The 17,088-nt window shown below is 37.7% G+C and overlaps 1 protein-coding gene across 5 annotated transcripts in view; it reads right to left on the reverse strand.

Annotated features, from left to right (window-relative positions):
* PLEKHH2 (pleckstrin homology, MyTH4 and FERM domain containing H2) overlaps positions 1 to 17,088 on the reverse strand; it is a 115,606-nt gene that overhangs the window by 23,729 nt on the left and 74,789 nt on the right. For all 5 annotated transcript variants that reach the window (XR_015249252.1, XR_015249254.1, XR_015249253.1 and 2 more), the window contains 6 exons: positions 13,470 to 13,578; positions 12,422 to 12,534; positions 7,342 to 7,521; positions 5,231 to 5,328; positions 3,109 to 3,286; positions 1,818 to 1,973 (listed from right to left, as the gene is read on the reverse strand). Coding sequence is in view for 2 of the 5 variants with exons in the window: in XM_086701214.1 (XP_086557340.1) it covers positions 1,818 to 1,973; positions 3,109 to 3,286; positions 5,231 to 5,328; positions 7,342 to 7,521; positions 12,422 to 12,534; positions 13,470 to 13,578 (834 nt within the window). In the remaining 3 variants the exon portion in view is untranslated. The remainder of the gene's footprint in view (positions 1 to 1,817; positions 1,974 to 3,108; positions 3,287 to 5,230; positions 5,329 to 7,341; positions 7,522 to 12,421; positions 12,535 to 13,469; positions 13,579 to 17,088) is intronic.

Genomic DNA, 17,088 nt, shown 5'->3' on the forward strand with positions numbered 1-17,088 from the left:
AGATTTATAGCAATTTTTAAATCAGCACTTTTGGAAGACAAGCATGTCTGCAAACTGAAAAATTTCCAATTAATATGATCAAACCAAATGGACTGAAGCCATTTGTTTTAAGCTCCGGTGTACCCTTGGTTTTAGATTTAATTATAAATTGCTCTTTGGTCCACTTATCCTTTTGGACACCCATTAACTCTGGACTGTAGCCATGAATTTCTTACTCAAAAAGGAATCTTAATGAAAGACTACATGAGAAACAAGAAGATTCCAGGAATTACTTCATAATTTAGTCACGGAAGAAGCAACTTTTCCACCTTCTGAGTTTATGAAGACTGGAATAACTGAAGTTATCTCAAAGACACTTGAAGTATAGTCTTAAGATTCTTTGATTGGGAAAGAATAAAAATTCTTCAGGAACCAAATAAACGTTTGCTTGTTTTTCAACAGGTCATTTAGAGAATTATAAATAAAAGTTTTCACGACCATGTGATAAGCAGTTATTCAGCAAAGCCCCTAACGTTTACTCAGCTCAAGTCAACCAAAAATGCTAGTTTATCTTCTTGACTAATTATTAACAACAGTGCTCTAGGAATGTGTGTCTCAAAATTTACATTTGAATTTGCTGAACTAAATAGGACATAGCTGGAGCTGAGGAGAAAAAGACATTCACTTATCTAGATTTCTCAATATGTAGCCACATAGGCAGGGGTGTAGGGGTGGGGGGATGGTAGCACACCTACCAACCAACATTCCTAATGAGCTAAGTATGAACTTCAACAGTATTCGGTGGAACCCCTTCAAGCCCCAACAGGTTGACCTGCAAGTGAAGCTGGGCTTTGATAGTTTGACGAAAGAACTGACATTTCATGTCCTCTAAACTTATGGCAGCTACTGCTTATGAGTCTGTTTCTTCTCCTATTCTGCCCCAATTCTTTCATCTTTGAATCATAGGGACACCTTCGCCCCGTAACAAGGCACTTACTCCCGAGAGCAATCAAGGACCCTATCAAGTAGGGAAAGGGTCCAGACCCAGTTCTAGCTGTGTGATTTGGGGTAAATCATTTTTTGCTCTTGGGGTTCAGCTTCCTTGTTTGCAAAATAAGTGGGCTAACTCCGATCAGGTTCCTTATGGTTCCATATTCTCTATTTCTAACTGTTGCCATTGCTACCTGGAAACTTTGTTAGTGTCATTTTACTATGACCTAGGAAAGAGTTTTTAAAAGTCTTCCAATTTTCCATCTTTGTTCGTGATTTTCCTTATGTTTGGAATTCCTTCTTTATCTCCATAGGTCCATTTTCTACCCATCCTTCAAAGTCCAGTTCAACTCTTCCTTATTTTCTCATGCTGAACTTAATCTCTCCATCTGTGGAATATTCACAGCACTCTTAAAACATTTATCACTTTCAATTCTAGTTTAAGGTTATCAGTGTATAAGGCTGCTCCTCCCGAAGCAAATCATAAGTTCACTGTGAACAGGGACTAGCCCAGCTCCTCCAACAGCGGAAAGAAGTATTGTCTTGTGAATGAGTACAATAAAAAGCTATTTTATTAGAGCTTCCATACGTCCACTCTTATTACCCTACTAGTTGGGGCATTGTTGCTATTACTAATCCTTCCCCTATCTTAACATGGAATATGTGTGTGTGCAGATTGTGTCAAGAATTCTACGACTTCAACAAAGTCCCACAACCCTTTTTTATTGGGAAGATTAGATTACTTAGAATTTTTGAAACCTCTTGACCTAATAAGCCTTTTGCAAATAGCAAAAAGTAGCTTCTTTGCTGTTGGTGGGGTCTGCCTTCTTAAAAGGAGTCGGCTTTACCTTAACGTTTCCTTGAAGACAATGCTCTAAATCCCTGCCAGAAGGATCGTCTGTGAATAATGCAAAGCCAGACTGTGTTGGCTTTCTCATGCCTGTATCCTGGTTCAAAGTATTCAAAAACTCTTCCACTGTGGTGGACGCATCAAATCCAACTACCTAAGCAGAAATAACAACATTGTTCTCTTAATAAAAGCAACTATGTACATTTCAAACTTAACTTTCAAAAAGGATTTAAGGGAGAAACAGGCTATATTTGATGCATGATTAATGATAACGTATATTTATCTAGATGCTTAAACTCCCCCCCACGCCACAGCTCCACTGGAGAAAATTAATGTCATCTTAATTGCTAGCTTGCTGTAAGAATTCAGAAATCTTGGCTTCAGCCAACAGACATGAATTCAAAATACAAAGATCATTTGACAGCTATAAACATCTTGCAGAGATATCATGCCTACCCGTTAAAAGCAAACCAAGAACTACAGTACGATATGAAATATTTAAGCAAATGAAAAAAATTGCACAAGAAATGCGCTTAAACAGTCACAGGGATGTAAGTAGAGCACAGGGAATATAGTCAATATCCTTGTGATAACTTTGTATGCTGACAGATGGTAACTAGACTTATCTTTGTGATCATTTAGTAATGTATATAAATGTCGAATCACCATATTGTACACCTGAAAGTAATTAACATTGTGTGCAAACTGCACTTCAATTAAAAATGAATAAATACAGAAAAATAAATAATGTCTGTTCCTTTAATATGCAGTTACTTATCTGAATTCTGTGATAAAAAAAAAAAAACTTTGGCTACAAAGACTAATTGCCAGCTTTGGAACATGTTTGCTTCAGGTAATAAGGGAACATCTATATCTGAGAGCTCGAAGGGCCTGGAGGAGTTTTCCCACATAATTCCTAAGATTTGGAGACTTCAAAAAGACTAAACTTGTACACACCCACTGTCAGTAATTATTTTCTCATCTAGCAAGTACACTGGTTGGGAAAGGCATCAACCAAAGTATTTTTGATTTTTTCCATGAGAGTTGTAAGGGCAGTAAAATTCCTCCCTTATTTGGCTCAATGTGGATTGCAGTTTGAATCCTTCTTAGCACAATGGTTTCAAAACTCAGCTGTTCTGATAGAAGACGTAACATATTTGCACATTTACGGTCACTGCCAGCTGCTGACAAAGGTAGGTAGGCAGTCTCACTTCTCTGTTCCACAGAGGACACACGCACGATTCAAGGTTAAGCAAGCATGCTTTCATCAGCCAGAAAGTGTAACCCACCTGATAGATCCCATTCATGAAGTGCACGGGGATACTGAAGGGCAAAGAATGATGATAAGGGTTTCGAAGAAGGGTTGAAAGGATTTCCATCCTTGAGGGTCTTGCTTCTCTGTCTCCATTTTGTTGTGTTCTTTCTACGCACCGTTGGCAGTAAATGGCATATTTTCCAAATTCTGTCCTATAATATACAACTTAAGATAAAGCCTAGGAATAAATTTAAGACACCCTAATACATTAGGTACGTGTACATTACAATGTATTATGCTAATTTTGACAATAATTTTTCTTTTTGATAAAAGTTGTTAAAGTTGAGTTGTTAAAGTGTTACAACTTTTCTCAAATTCTAGTTTCTTCACTTTTGCAACTGACTGAATCTAACTTCCCCACAAAGCATTTTCCCTCTTTATTGTATTATTATCATCACAAAATGAATTTAAAGTTACCAGTCATTATACAGTCAAAATACAGTAATTGCATTAACAAACACAAAGGAAATAATTGTATAAAAATAGTATAGGATAACTCAGGAAAAACATGATGTAGCAGAGTTCTCCTTTGAGGTTAGTGCTTGACTGCTAAACAAGGTAGGAAAAATATCTCCAAAAAAACAAATAGATGTATTTTCTTTCTTTACCCTATAAAACATGCACTTCGTAAAAAATTTTAAGCATTAAACAAAACCTCTGGAGTAAATAAATACAAAAGCTGGATAGAGATCTTATTTGCCCTCATTTGTTACATTCCATTTTTATGAAAGCAGACTGATAATACCTCCAAATATATTTGTGTTGTGAAGTGCCTTCTAGGCAGACTTTAAAATGTCACCCTTTAGGGGCGCTTGGCTGGCTCAGTTGGTAGAGTGTGTGTCTCTTGATCTCAGAGTTGTGACTTTGAGCCCCAGGTTTGGCATAGAGATTACATAAAAATAAAATCTGTAAAATGCCACCCTTTGTCTAGGGGCTCTTCAGTGACTGCAACTAAAATCACATGATGTTGGGGCGCCTGCCTGGCTCAGCTGGGAGAGAATGGGACTCTACATCTTGGGGTCTTGAGTTCAAGCCCCATGTTGGGTGTAGAGATTACTTAAAAACAAACTCAATAAATGAAAATAAATAAACAAACAAACAAATAAATAAAGTCACACAACTTTGATCACAGTCTCCAAAATATAATCTGAATTGGGGAATACTTTCCCACTATTTCCAAGTTGTTTTGTCTCATTGTGTTGGTCTGTTTTAGACCCAGAGTCTATTTAAGTACCTAACGTGAACTTGTTGCACAAAATGATCCTGATAAGCCTTGGCTGGGTGCCCTGGGTCTCACTGTAAGAAAGCTATTCTGACAGTTGGATTTTAGATGTCTTTTCGAAGGGAGTAAAAATTCTGAAGTAATTCAAATACACACAAGCATAAGAGGAAGGAAAACCATCAGGGAAGTTTTCCTACATAAAAGAATTCAAGTAGAGATGGGGTGCCTGGGTGGCTCAGTGGCTTCAGCATCCGATTTCAGCTCAGGTCATGATCCCACAGTTCATGAGTTTGAGCCCCACATCAGGCTCTGTGCTGACAGTTCAGAGCCTAGAGCCTGCTTCAGATTCTGTCTCCCCCGCTCTCTGCCCCTCCCCAACTTGCATTCTGTCTCTCTCTCAAAAGTAAATAAGCATTTAAAAAAAAAAAAAAAAAGAATTCAATGTAGAGAAAAGTAGCCACAGGGAAAATGAAGGAAACAAAACACTTGCTTTTACTGAATGAGCACCCACTAATGCTAAGTCATTCATCCCTGAAAAGTACATAGACTTTTCACTTAAAAATATTCTTTGTCATACTCCTGAAATCATTTTTGCACTATATGCTGATGTGGATGTAAATTAAAAAAATAAAATTAAAAAAAATATTCTTGGTCAGTTTTTCAAGCTCTTATTGCAATCTCCTGTAAGAGATTTAACATAACAAAGGAAATATTTTCCAAGCCTCATATAAACGGTAACCAAGGGCTTCCTGTACCCACTTTTGTTTCACACGTTTCTTCCACAAATATACCTGACAGGTTACTAAATACTTATGACTTATTGTAGACTTTCAGAGACCACACAAACGGTTCAGCTGGCTAGTTTTCTGCACACCTGGAATCTGCATTCCTCTTTAGGTGGAGCCTGAGGAGCCACAGGAAAGGATGATGGGGAAGGAAGAGCCCAACACAGAGAGCCAAGAGCTGCCAGCCCTGGGCAAAGAGAAGCACCATAGGTTAGACACCATCTGGCAGTCAGAGATCCACGTGAGAATCAGTGTAACTGACAGATTATGAGGAAAGGGATGATGATAGTCTTTCTTGGCCCCCAAATGTTTTTGCTTCTTCCACATCAACATTATCTGCTTAGAGCATTTATAACATATAAAAACATAAAACCTCCTCCACATTCCATAATCCATCTAAGTCATATATGCTATTGTCCACAACTAAGGTACCAAAGGCCATGTAGATAGGGTAGTCTTTTTTGACATCATACTCAAAGATTAGGGACATCATTCCTTTTTTGTTCATTTATGTATTTACTCATTCATTGAAATACAGTACTGGCTATGAGGAAAGACAGACTGAAAAACAGTAAAAAATCATATACCCCAAACCACAACCAATCTACTCACACATACATGCATATATATTTATATATGTATATATATAAATATATATATACATATATATATGGCCATATATATAAAAATGTGTGTGTGTATATGTGTGTGTATATATATATGTATATATATATATATATATATATGGCCATATATATACATATATATATATATGCGGCAAGTATAAAATATTAGCAGAGATTATCTTTTTATAATAGGATTGTATTTAGTTTTTTCTTTTGTTCTGTCCTGTACTCTCTCTTCTCCTTTATTATTTTTGATTAAGTATATTTTCAATCATTTTATGAATGTTATATGAAAAAGAAGGGGAAAAAGGTACTGTCCTCTTGAGTTACCTACAGTCTAGGAGAAGAGTTATGTATTTTACAATAATTTACAATGTAACATGGTTAATACCATGTCATAATTTTTTAAGTATAACCAATGGAGGGAATGACTATCTACTGAGGGAGTCAGGGAAGAATTCACAGAAGAGATGTTGCCTGGGCTGACTGTAAAGTCTACAGGGTGGGAAGAGAGAAGGGGGATGCAGGTAACAGTAAAAATGGCAGGTTCAAGGTGAAGGATATGTAAAGGCACAGTGTGTCTGAAGAATGGGGTGCGTTTATCCTTTCAGTGTATGCTGGTTGCAGGATGCACAAAGTGAAGTGGAGAAAGAGGAGCTAGGTTATGAAGGGCCCTCAATGCAAATGAAGCTTAAACTTCCAACCTCGCTCGTGCATGGGCCCTCCAAGGCCTGGGAAAGGGCCCTATGGAGTGTGTTTACATGATCCTATGTTCTTTTAAAACGTGTGAAAGTAACATTAAAAACAAAATAACACATTAGTAATAGTATAAGCTTAAACTGGATAAGCTTCAAGTCCCATTAAACCTAGATCCCCTGAGAGTACTATTTGCGAGGGTAAGAAATTTCTGTTTCATCCTGCAGTTAATAGGGGGTTAATAAGCAAAGATTAAAACAGGCATTCATGGAAGAGCAAACTTCAGTGACCAAAAGCCACCTGAAAATATACTCAGCTACACTAATAGTTAAAGAAACGTATCCTAAATCAATAATGAAATACCACTCTTTACCTGGGAAGAATTTAAAGGAGTATTACACTGAACATTGTTCAAGATATATGGAAATTCTAGAAATGGATTCAAAGAAATTTGGTGGACTTGTACACAGGGTTTAGGTTCAAAGTTGTCTACTATAGGGGAATTTGTTATAAGAAAAATGACCGGAAAAACCTAAATGTGTAGCAATTGATATCAATACACCATTAATGTTTTTGAAGAATGTTGAAGGATATAGGGTAAATGATTACAGTCTACAATTTTACAAAAGTAGTATGCACACTGCAACTTTAGTAATGTGAAAAACTGAGTGTGCATAAATATACTCACATACAGCTTTATTTATATAGGAACATATAGATACATAAGTAACCTGAAAGAATACATATCAAAATATTAATAGCTACTTTTCCTTTTCATACTTTTTGTATTTTTGAAATGTCTATATTGAATATGTATCATTCTTACAGTGAGGAAAACAACATCGTCTTAAATTGCATGTATATGTATCAATATATACCTGCAGCGGTCCTGGTTGATTCTGTGGCTGTCTCCGTCTTGTCTGTTTAATGAGCTGACAGCAAATTTCATTCTGTAGCTCAGGATGTGTCAGACAGATTTGCAAAGCACTCTGGGCTAGAGATATATGGTAATCAATCGCAGGGGAGTCAACCGCTGCATTTATAAAGAGCTGGCATGTCTGAATTAAACAACAAAAAAAGACATATTCAAGGTGAGAAATGATTAGATTTATTCTGCATGAATTATGTCAATTCTCTTCATAGCAACAGTTTTTCTTTAAAAGAATGGAATAAGATATATTATGATAACACTAACCAAAGAAATCTGGAGTGGCTACATTAATATCAATGTAAAAAAAAAAAAGCAAAAAACAAACAAACAAAAAACAAAAACAAATCGGGCAAAGTAGAATTCAGAGCAAGGAATTCTGCCAGAGATAAAGAGGGTCATTTTATAATGATAATGGGGTCAGTTCTGCTAGAGGACATAACAGTCCTGAACATTTACATACTTAATAACACAGCTTCCACATTTATGGAGCAAAACCTGATAGGATTGCAAAGGGAAACGGGCGAATCCACAATAAGAGCTGGAGATTTCAATATCCCTTTCTTAATAATTGAGAGAACAAGTGGACAGAAAATCATTAAAGATTTAGAAAACTTGAACAACACTATTAACCAACTTGACCTAATTGACATGTATAGAAAATTCCACCCAAGAGCAGAATATGCATTCATTTAAAAAGTATACAGAACATGTCACTGTCCAGTTTTCCCAGCACCACGTGCTGAAGAGACTGTCTTTATTCCATTGGATATTCTTCCTTGCTTTGTCAAAGATTAGTTGGCCATACGTTTGTGGGTCCACTTCTGGGTTCTCTGTTCTGTTCCATTAATCTGAGTGTCTGTTCTTGTACCAGTAACCGTAGATGATTACAGCTTTGTAGTATAGCTTGAAGTCCGAGATTGTGATGCTTCCTGCTTTGGTTTTCTTTTTCCAGATTGCTTTGGCTATTCGGGGTCTTTTCTGGTTCCATACAAATTTTAGGATTATTTGTTCTAGCTCTGTGAAGCATGTTGGTGTTATTTTGATAGGGATTGCATTGAATATGTAGATTGCTTTAGGTAGTATTGACATTTTAACAATATTTCTTCTTCCTATACAGGAGCATGGAATCTTTTTCCATTTTTTTGTGCCCTCAATTTCTTTCATAAGCTTTCTATAGTTTTCAGTGTATAGATTTTTCACCTCTTTGGTTAGATTTATTCCTAGGTATTTTATGGTTTTTGGTGCAACTGTAAATGGGATCATTTCCTTGATTTCTCTTTCTGTTGCTTCATTGTTGGTGTACAGGAATGCAACTGATTTCTGTGCATTAATTTTATATACTGCAACTTTGCTGAATTCATGAATCAGTTCTAGCAGTTTTTTGGTGTAATCTTTAGGGTTTTCCATATAGAGTATCATGTCATCTGCAAAGAGTGAAAGTTTGACCTCCTCTTGGCTGATTTGGATGCCTTTTATTTTTTTCTGTTGTCTGATTGCAGAGGCGAAGACTTCCAATACTTTGCTGAATAACAGCAACACACAGAAGACTGAACCTCGACCACTTTCTTACACCATACACAAAAATAAACTCAAAATGGATGAAAGACCTAAATGTAAGACAGGAAGCCATCAAAATCCTCGAGGAGAAAGCAGGCAAAAGCCTATTTGATCTTGGCCGCAGACACTTCTTACTCAACACATCTTTACAGGCAAGGGAAACAAAAGCAAAAATGAACTATTGGGACTTCATCAAAATAAAAAGCTTCCGCACAGTGAAGGAAACAATCGGCAAAACTAAAAGGCAACCGACAGAATGGGAAAAGATATTTGCAAACAACATATCAGATAAAGGGTTAGTATCCAAAATCTATAAAGAACTCAAACTCCACACCCAAAAAGCAAATAATCCAGTGAAGAAATGGGCAAAGGACACGAATAGACACTTTTCAAAAGAAGACATCCAGATGGCCAACAACACATGAAAAAATGCTCAACATCACTCATCATCAGGGAGATACAAATCAAAACCACAATGAGATACCACCTTACACCTGCCTGAATGGCTAACATTAACAACTCAGGCAACAGATACTGGCAAGGATGCAGAGAAAGAGGATCCCTTTTGCAATGCTGGTGGGAATGCAAACTGGTGCAGCCACTCTGGAAAACAGTATGGAGGTTCCTCATAAAATTAAAAATAGAACTACCATATGACCCAGCAAGTGCACTACTAGGTATTTATCCAAGAGATACTGGCATGCTGTTTCAAAGGGGCCAATGTTTACAGCAGCATGGGTTTGTGAGTTCAAGCCTCATGTCAGGTTCTGGGCTGGCAGCACAGAGCCTGCTTGAGATTCTCTCTCTCTCAGTCTCTTCTGCCCCTCCCCTGCTCATTCTCTCTCTCTCTCAAAATAAATAAATAAACTTAAAAAAAAATACTTCAGTATGGATCTCCAGTTGATAAAGGTTTCTTTCCCGTAACCACCATATCATATCATATCCCCCAAATTAATTTTTTTTTTTTTTGAGATGGGAGGAATGTAGACAAGAAGAAGCCAAAAAAGAAAGACAAAAATTGAGACCTTAAGAAACTAGGGCGAAATGAAATACCGAGGTCCTGATATGGAATCAAGACCGGAATCCACGAAGGTGCATGAGATTCTGAGATTGGAGGAAAGGAGGAGAAAATAAATTAAAGAATGTTTGTCAGGGGGGCACCTGCATGGCTCAATCGGTTAAGCATCCAACTTCGGCTCAGGTCATGATCTCATGGTCTGGGAATGTGACCCCTGCATTGGGCTCTGTGCTGACAGCTCAGAGCCTGGAGCCTACTTGGGATTCTGTGTTTCCCTGTCTCTCTGCCCCTCTCCTGCTCACGTTCTGTCTCTCTCTCTCCCTAAAAAATAAATAAACATTAATTTTTTTTTAAAATGTCAGGGAGAGAGCTTGGAGGAATAATGTCTGATGCCCTCTAATCTTCTCAATAAAATAGAAGTTTGTTGTGAAGAACATTATTGAGTAGGGCACTGGAGGGTTTGTGTGTGACAAAAGATAAGCAAAAGGAGAGGGAGTCAGCCCTGAGGGTGAAGACCATGGATGTATATTGGCTCTAGCCCACACCTGGTTGTTTGATGTTTTCTAGCCATGTGCTCATGATCAATGTGGAAGTGGACAGGACACCAGCAATGACCTATGTTGGGGTTTGGCTGAAGAATGCATGGAATTATGGGTCCCAAAGAACTATGAGTATTAATGAAAGTCATCCAGACTGGATAAAGAAAGAAGAAAAGCCAAGTGATGGTTACCATGCCCTCTTTTGATCTCAAAGAAAATAAATGGCTCAAAACAAAGGTCTTAGAAAAAAAATTGAAGAATAAGAAAATAAGAGAGCTCACAGGCTAAGAGATTATGGTTCTAGAAAGAGATGCTAGAATTGAAGCTTTTAGAAGTAGTGTACTTGTAAGGAATGGGGGGGGTTGGAGAATGGGAAGATGAAGGTGACTACAGGTGAAGCTTGGCATTAAGAAGGTCAGGATCTTAAGAACATGGCATTGGTGGGGCGCCTGGGTGGCGCAGTCGGTTAAGCGTCTGACTTCAGCCAGGTCACGATCTCGCGGTCCGTGAGTTCGAGCCCCGCGTCAGGCTCTGGGCTGATGGCTCAGAGCCTGGAGCCTGTTTCCGATTCTGTGTCTCCCTCTCTCTCTGCCCCTCCCCCATTCATGCTCTGTCTCTCTCTCTGTCCCAAAAATAAATAAATGTTGAAAAAAAAATTTAAAAAAAAAAAAAAAGAACATGGCATTGGTGACTGAAGTGATAATGAAGTCATTCGACATCCTAATGAAATCTGAAGAGTTACCAGAAAGTGAATGAGAGACGAGGGGATAAAGCGTGATACAGTTGAATGGCAAATTTCAAGTGATCAGGGATTTCTTTTTTTAAAACACTTTGTTTGTTTGTTTGCTTGTTTATTTATTTATTTTTTGAGAGAGCGAGTGAGCAAGGAAGAAGGGGAGAGAGAGAGAGAGAGAGAGAGAGAGAGAGAGAGAGAAAGAATCTTAAGCAGGCTCCACATTTAGTGAGGAGCTGGACGTGAGGCTCAATCCCATGACCCTGGGATCATGACCTGAGCCAAAATCAAGAGTCAGATACTCAACCGATTGAGCCACCCAGGCATCCCTTCAAATGATCAGGGATTTCTAAAATAAGTTGCGTAGTAAGAATTTGAGAATAGCACTGGAGAAGAAGGATGTTGACTCCTCTGTCCCAACACTGAGGTAGGTGTGATATGAGAAATATCTCCTTTTGAGATGTTAAAGGGGAAACGATTCTTCTGACATTGTTTCACACTGCCCAAACCATTTACAGTTTATTTCAGTAAGTCCCAAATCCTCGTTCAGAAAGCATGTTCAATTCACCTAATTTTATTTCAGAAGATTTTCTTTTTTTTTTTTTAATTTTTTTTTTCAAGGTTTATTTATTTTTGGGACAGAGAGAGACAGAGCATGAACGGGGGAGGGGCAGAGAGAGAGGGAGACACAGAATCGGAAACAGGCTCCAGGCTCTGAGCCATCAGCCCAGAGCCCGACGCGGGGCTCGAACTCACGGACCGCGAGATCGTGACCTGGCTGAAGTCGGACGCTTAACCGACTGCGCCACCCAGGCGCCCCTCAGAAGATTTTCTTAATGAGATGATGATGATCACATTTTGAAATTATTTATTTATTTATTTTAAGTTTATTTATTTTTGAGACAGAGAGAGACAGAACACGAATGGGGGAGGGGCAGAGAGAGAGGGAGACACAGAATCGGAAGCAGGCTCCAGGCTCTGAGCCATCAGCCCAGAGCCCGATGTGGGGCTCAAACTCACGGACCGCGAGATCATGACCTGAGCTGAAGTCGGACGCCCAACCGACTGAGCCACCCAGGCGCCCCAAATTTTTTAGAGTGAAACCTTACAACCAAAATTATTTATTTTTATTTTTTCCAATTAAAATTTTAGCAACATAGAAATCCATATAAAATTTTACCTTAAATAATTTAATAGCTTCTGTCTGTAGAGCTTCAGAGGGTAGTGTTGTCAGTGGGGAAATGATTCCTTCTTTGCTGTGACACAAAGTAGGGTGTCTCCATATCTGAGAGGCTACATACATGATAAAATGTAAACAGAAAACACAAGAATCACTTATTTTGGCCTCCCATTAATTAGCTCTTTAGAAATTAGCTTATTCAGGCCTGGCTCACAGCTTTAAGTCTTACAGTTCGTGAAAAACCTTTGGTAACATTATTTTATTTTAGTTTCCAGGTCATTGGGATTTTCATGTTTCTGTGAATAAAGTAAATCTAGAAGAATTTGGTCTTAACATTCTTAACATATGAAACAAGTCTACCAGGGCACTATGACATAGCTGAAATTTGCTGAAGATCAGTGACCTAGGTAGGGAAATGATTCTGAGAAGGAGCTGGAGAGAGACAGAGAGGAGAAGCCAGAGTAGAAGGAGACAGAAAGATAAAGAAAGAGAAACTTAAAGACATTCCTAAAACCAACATTAATTAAATTCCTATACTAGATACTGGAAGTAAAATATGATCTCTGTATTACATAAAGCACAGCATCGAATCTAGACTCTCAATGAGGACACCTGAGCCATAAAAAATTAATCTCAATGCAAAGCAACAGATGCTATAAAAGAGTTAAATGCAAAGTGCATTGGGACATAATTTTAACATTTATTCAGTACCTTTTATGAGCCAGATGCTGATGTGGAGTGGGCTTGCTGACAAGGGGAATTCCTAAGGTAGGTAGGATTTTATCAGGTTAATGAGAAATGTGAAGGAAGGGGAGAGTTTCAGGCAGAAGGAATAATGTGAGCAAAGGTAGAAAGGTTATAGGACATGGCATATTGGGGAATGATGGTGTCCCTGGAGCCTAAGAACCACAGTGAGAATCTTGGCCCAGGACAAAGCCAATGAAAAGATGGATAGATTGCAGGGAAACAGGAACTCACAAAGTGAAAACTCCATTAGGCTAAGGAGTCCATTTCATAAATTATAGAGCCTTATATGTTGTGAACTTACAAGGTTCTCCTTCGATATTGAGCAGTTTGCAAACCAGCTGTTCAAATTCAGATCCAACATTTACATTGTTACTTCCTGCCGCAACAGTCAAATGATAAAGCCAAGTGTCCTTAAAATCAAAACACATTAATAGAGATGTTAACTAAGATATAATTTTTGATGACCTAAAGAAAAAAAACAACTTGCATAAACAGTAGAAAACTTTGACACTGAATAATTTTTTTATTTTTAAATAATAGCCAAAAGCCACTTAGCCAAACAGTTCTGAAGCAGGCTCTCTTGAATTATGTACATAGGACCTTTTTCCATTGTTTAAAACTTTATTATTTTCTATAGATGTTTCTTACAAAAAGCATGATAAAATTAAGTAAGTTAATATGATGCTAAGAGACTAGAATAAATACAACCAGTTCATATTCTTTTAAGAAACACAAAAAAGTCTATCAAATTTAAAATCTGACTGTCAATACATATGAATAACACATAAAAAATACTTGGGAAATCCAGAAAATTTAAAGAAGAAAATAATATCCAGAAGGAACTTACCTCAACACAATAAAGGCCACACAAGAAAAACCCACATCTAATATCACACTCAATGGTGAAAAACTGAAAGCTTTTCCTCTGAGATCTGGAACAAAGCAAGGATGCCCACTCTTGCTACTTTTATTCAATATAGCACTGGAAGTCCCAGCCAGAGCAATAGGGCAAGAAAAAGAAATAAAAGGCATCCAAATTGGGAAGGAAGAAGTAAAATTATCTGTTTGTAGATGATAGGATCTGACACATAGAAAACCCTAAAGAGTCCACAAAAACATTGTTAGAACTAATGAATGAATTCAGGAAAGTTGCAGGATACAAAATCACACATAAGTCAGTTGCACTTCTATACACTAACAATCATGGAAAAATCTCATTTGCAATGGCATCAAAAAGAATAAAATAGTTAGGAATAAACTTAACCAACTAGGTGAAAGACTTGTACACCAAAAACTATAAAACATTGATGAAAGAAATTAAAGCAGACACAAATAAATGGAAAGACATCCAGTATTCATGGACCGGAAGAATTAAAGTTTTAACATGTCCATACTACCTAACCTCCAGATTCAGTATAATTCCTATGAAAACCCCAATGGAATTTTTTACAGAAATAGAAAAACCAGTCCTAAGGAGCCACAAAAGACCCTGAATAGCCAAAGCAATTTTGAGTAAGAAGAACAAAGCTGGAGGTATCACACTTCCTGATTCAAAATTTATTACAAAGCTACAGTGATCAAAGCAGAATGGAACTGGCATAAAAATACACATATAGGCCAATGGAACAGAACAGAGAGTCTGGAAATAAACCCAAGCATATATGGTCAACTGACCTCGGGCAAGAGTGCCAAGAATACACAATGGGGGAAAGGACAGTCTCTTCAATAAATGGTGTTGGAAAAACTGGATATCCACCTGCAACAGAGCGAAATTGGTCCCTTATCCTACACGAAACACAAAACTCAACTCAACATGGAATAAAGACTTAAACATAAGACCCAAAAACACAAAAGTCCTAGAAGAAAACATACGGACAAAGTTTCTGGGCACTGGCCTTGGTGATGATTGCTTAGATATGGTATCTATGGTACAGGCAACAAAAGCAAAAATAGACAAGTATGATTATACTACACTAAAAAGCTTCTTCACAGTAAAGGACACAATCAACAAAATGAAAAGACAACCTATGAAATGGGAGAAAATTATTTGCAAACCATTTATCTGATAAAAGGTTAATATCTAAAATATATAAGGAAATCCTATAACTCAATAGTAAGAAAAAAACCCAATTAAAAAATGGTCAAAGGAACTGAATAGACATTTCTCCAAAGGAGACATACAAATGGCCAACAGATAACACGAAAAAATGTTCAACATCACTAATCATTGAGGAAATACAAATCAAACCATAATAAGATATCACCCTGCACTCATCAGAATGGCTTTTATAAAAATAATTTTAAAAAAAGATAAGAAATGCTGGTGAGGATGTGGAGAAAACATTTATCCACTTCTAGTGGGAATGTAAATTGGTACAGCCACTAGGGAAAATAGTAAAAAATAAAACTGAAAATAGAATTACCATATGATCCAGCATTTCTACTTCTGGGTACATATCCAAACAAATTGAAATCAGGAGCACAAAGAGGTATCTGTACTCACATGTTTTTTTGTGGTATTATTCACAATAGCCAAGATATGGAAGCAACCTAAATGTCCATTAAGAGGGGTGCCTGGGTGGCTCAGTCAGTTGGGCGTCCGACTTTGGCTCAGGTCATGATCTTGTGGTTTGTGATTTTGAGCCCCGTGTTGGGCTCTGTGCTGACAGCTGGGAGCCTGGAGCCTGCTTCGGATTCTGTGTCTCCCTCTCTCTCTGCCCCTCCCCCACTTGTGCTTTCTCTCTGTCTCTCAAAAACAAATAAATGTAAAAAAAAAAAGTAAACAAAAAAAGGAGTAATTTATAAAAGCTGTTTATATGTTAGGGGCGCCTGGGTGGCGCAGTCGGTTAAGCATCCGACTTCAGCCAGGTCACGATCTCGCGGTCCGTGAGTTCGAGCCCCGCGTCGGGCTCTGGGCTGATGGCTCAGAGCCTGGAGCCTGCTTCCAATTCTGTGTCTCCCTCTCTCTCTGCCCCTCCCCCGTTCATGCTCTGTCTCTCTCTGTCCCAAAAATAAATAAACGTTGAAAAAAAAAAATTAAAAAAAAAAAAAGCTGTTTATATGTTAAAGATATTGTAGCCATCCATGAAAAGTTTTTTTTTTTTGTATTATCCTTTTGGTTATGTTTGTAATTTTATTTGATATAGACAAGTATTTCAATTTTTTGTAGTCAAATCTATTGACTATTTCTATTGTGATTTCTTATGTTGTTTTTTTTCAGAAAGTACTTTCTATTCAGATATCAGATAAAGGCCCTTTAAAAAAATAATTTCAGGGGCGCCTGGGTGGCTCAGTCAGTTAAGCCTCTGACTTCGGCTCAGGTCATGATCTTGCAGTTTGTGGGTTCGGGCCCCATGTCGGGCTCTGTGCTGACAGCTCAGAGCCTGGAGCCTGCTTCGGATTCTGTGTCTCCTTCTCTCTCTGCTCCGCTGCCTCTCATGCTCTCTCTCTCTCACTCAAAAATAAACGTTAAAAAATTTTTTAAAAAAATAGTAATAATTTCATTTATCTCTTTAAATTCATTTGGAAACTATCTTGCTATATGTATGAGATGAAAAACTAAACTCATGTTTTTCTAAAGAGCCAATCTCCTCAATATATAATGAGCATACCATATTATGTACTGAATGATCCATTACCTCCCCACTAATCTGTGATGCCTCTTTTATCTTTTAATTTTTATATTTCAATTTTATATTATATTAACTATATTAATATTTTACTATTATATTAACTCTTTTATATATTAATGCTTATATTAACATTAACTATATGAACAGGGGAGGGAGCAGAGGCAGAGAGAGAGAGAGAGAGAGAGAGAGAGAGTGAGAGAGAGAGAATCTCAAGCAGGCTGCATGCTTAGCAAAGAGCCAGACACGAGGCTCTATCCCACGACCCTGGGATCATGACCTGAGCCGAAA

Source organism: Puma concolor, chromosome A3 (genome assembly GCF_028749965.1).
Source record: "Puma concolor isolate L17-30 chromosome A3, mPumCon1.1.hap2, whole genome shotgun sequence".
Taxonomy (NCBI): domain Eukaryota; kingdom Metazoa; phylum Chordata; class Mammalia; order Carnivora; family Felidae; genus Puma; species Puma concolor.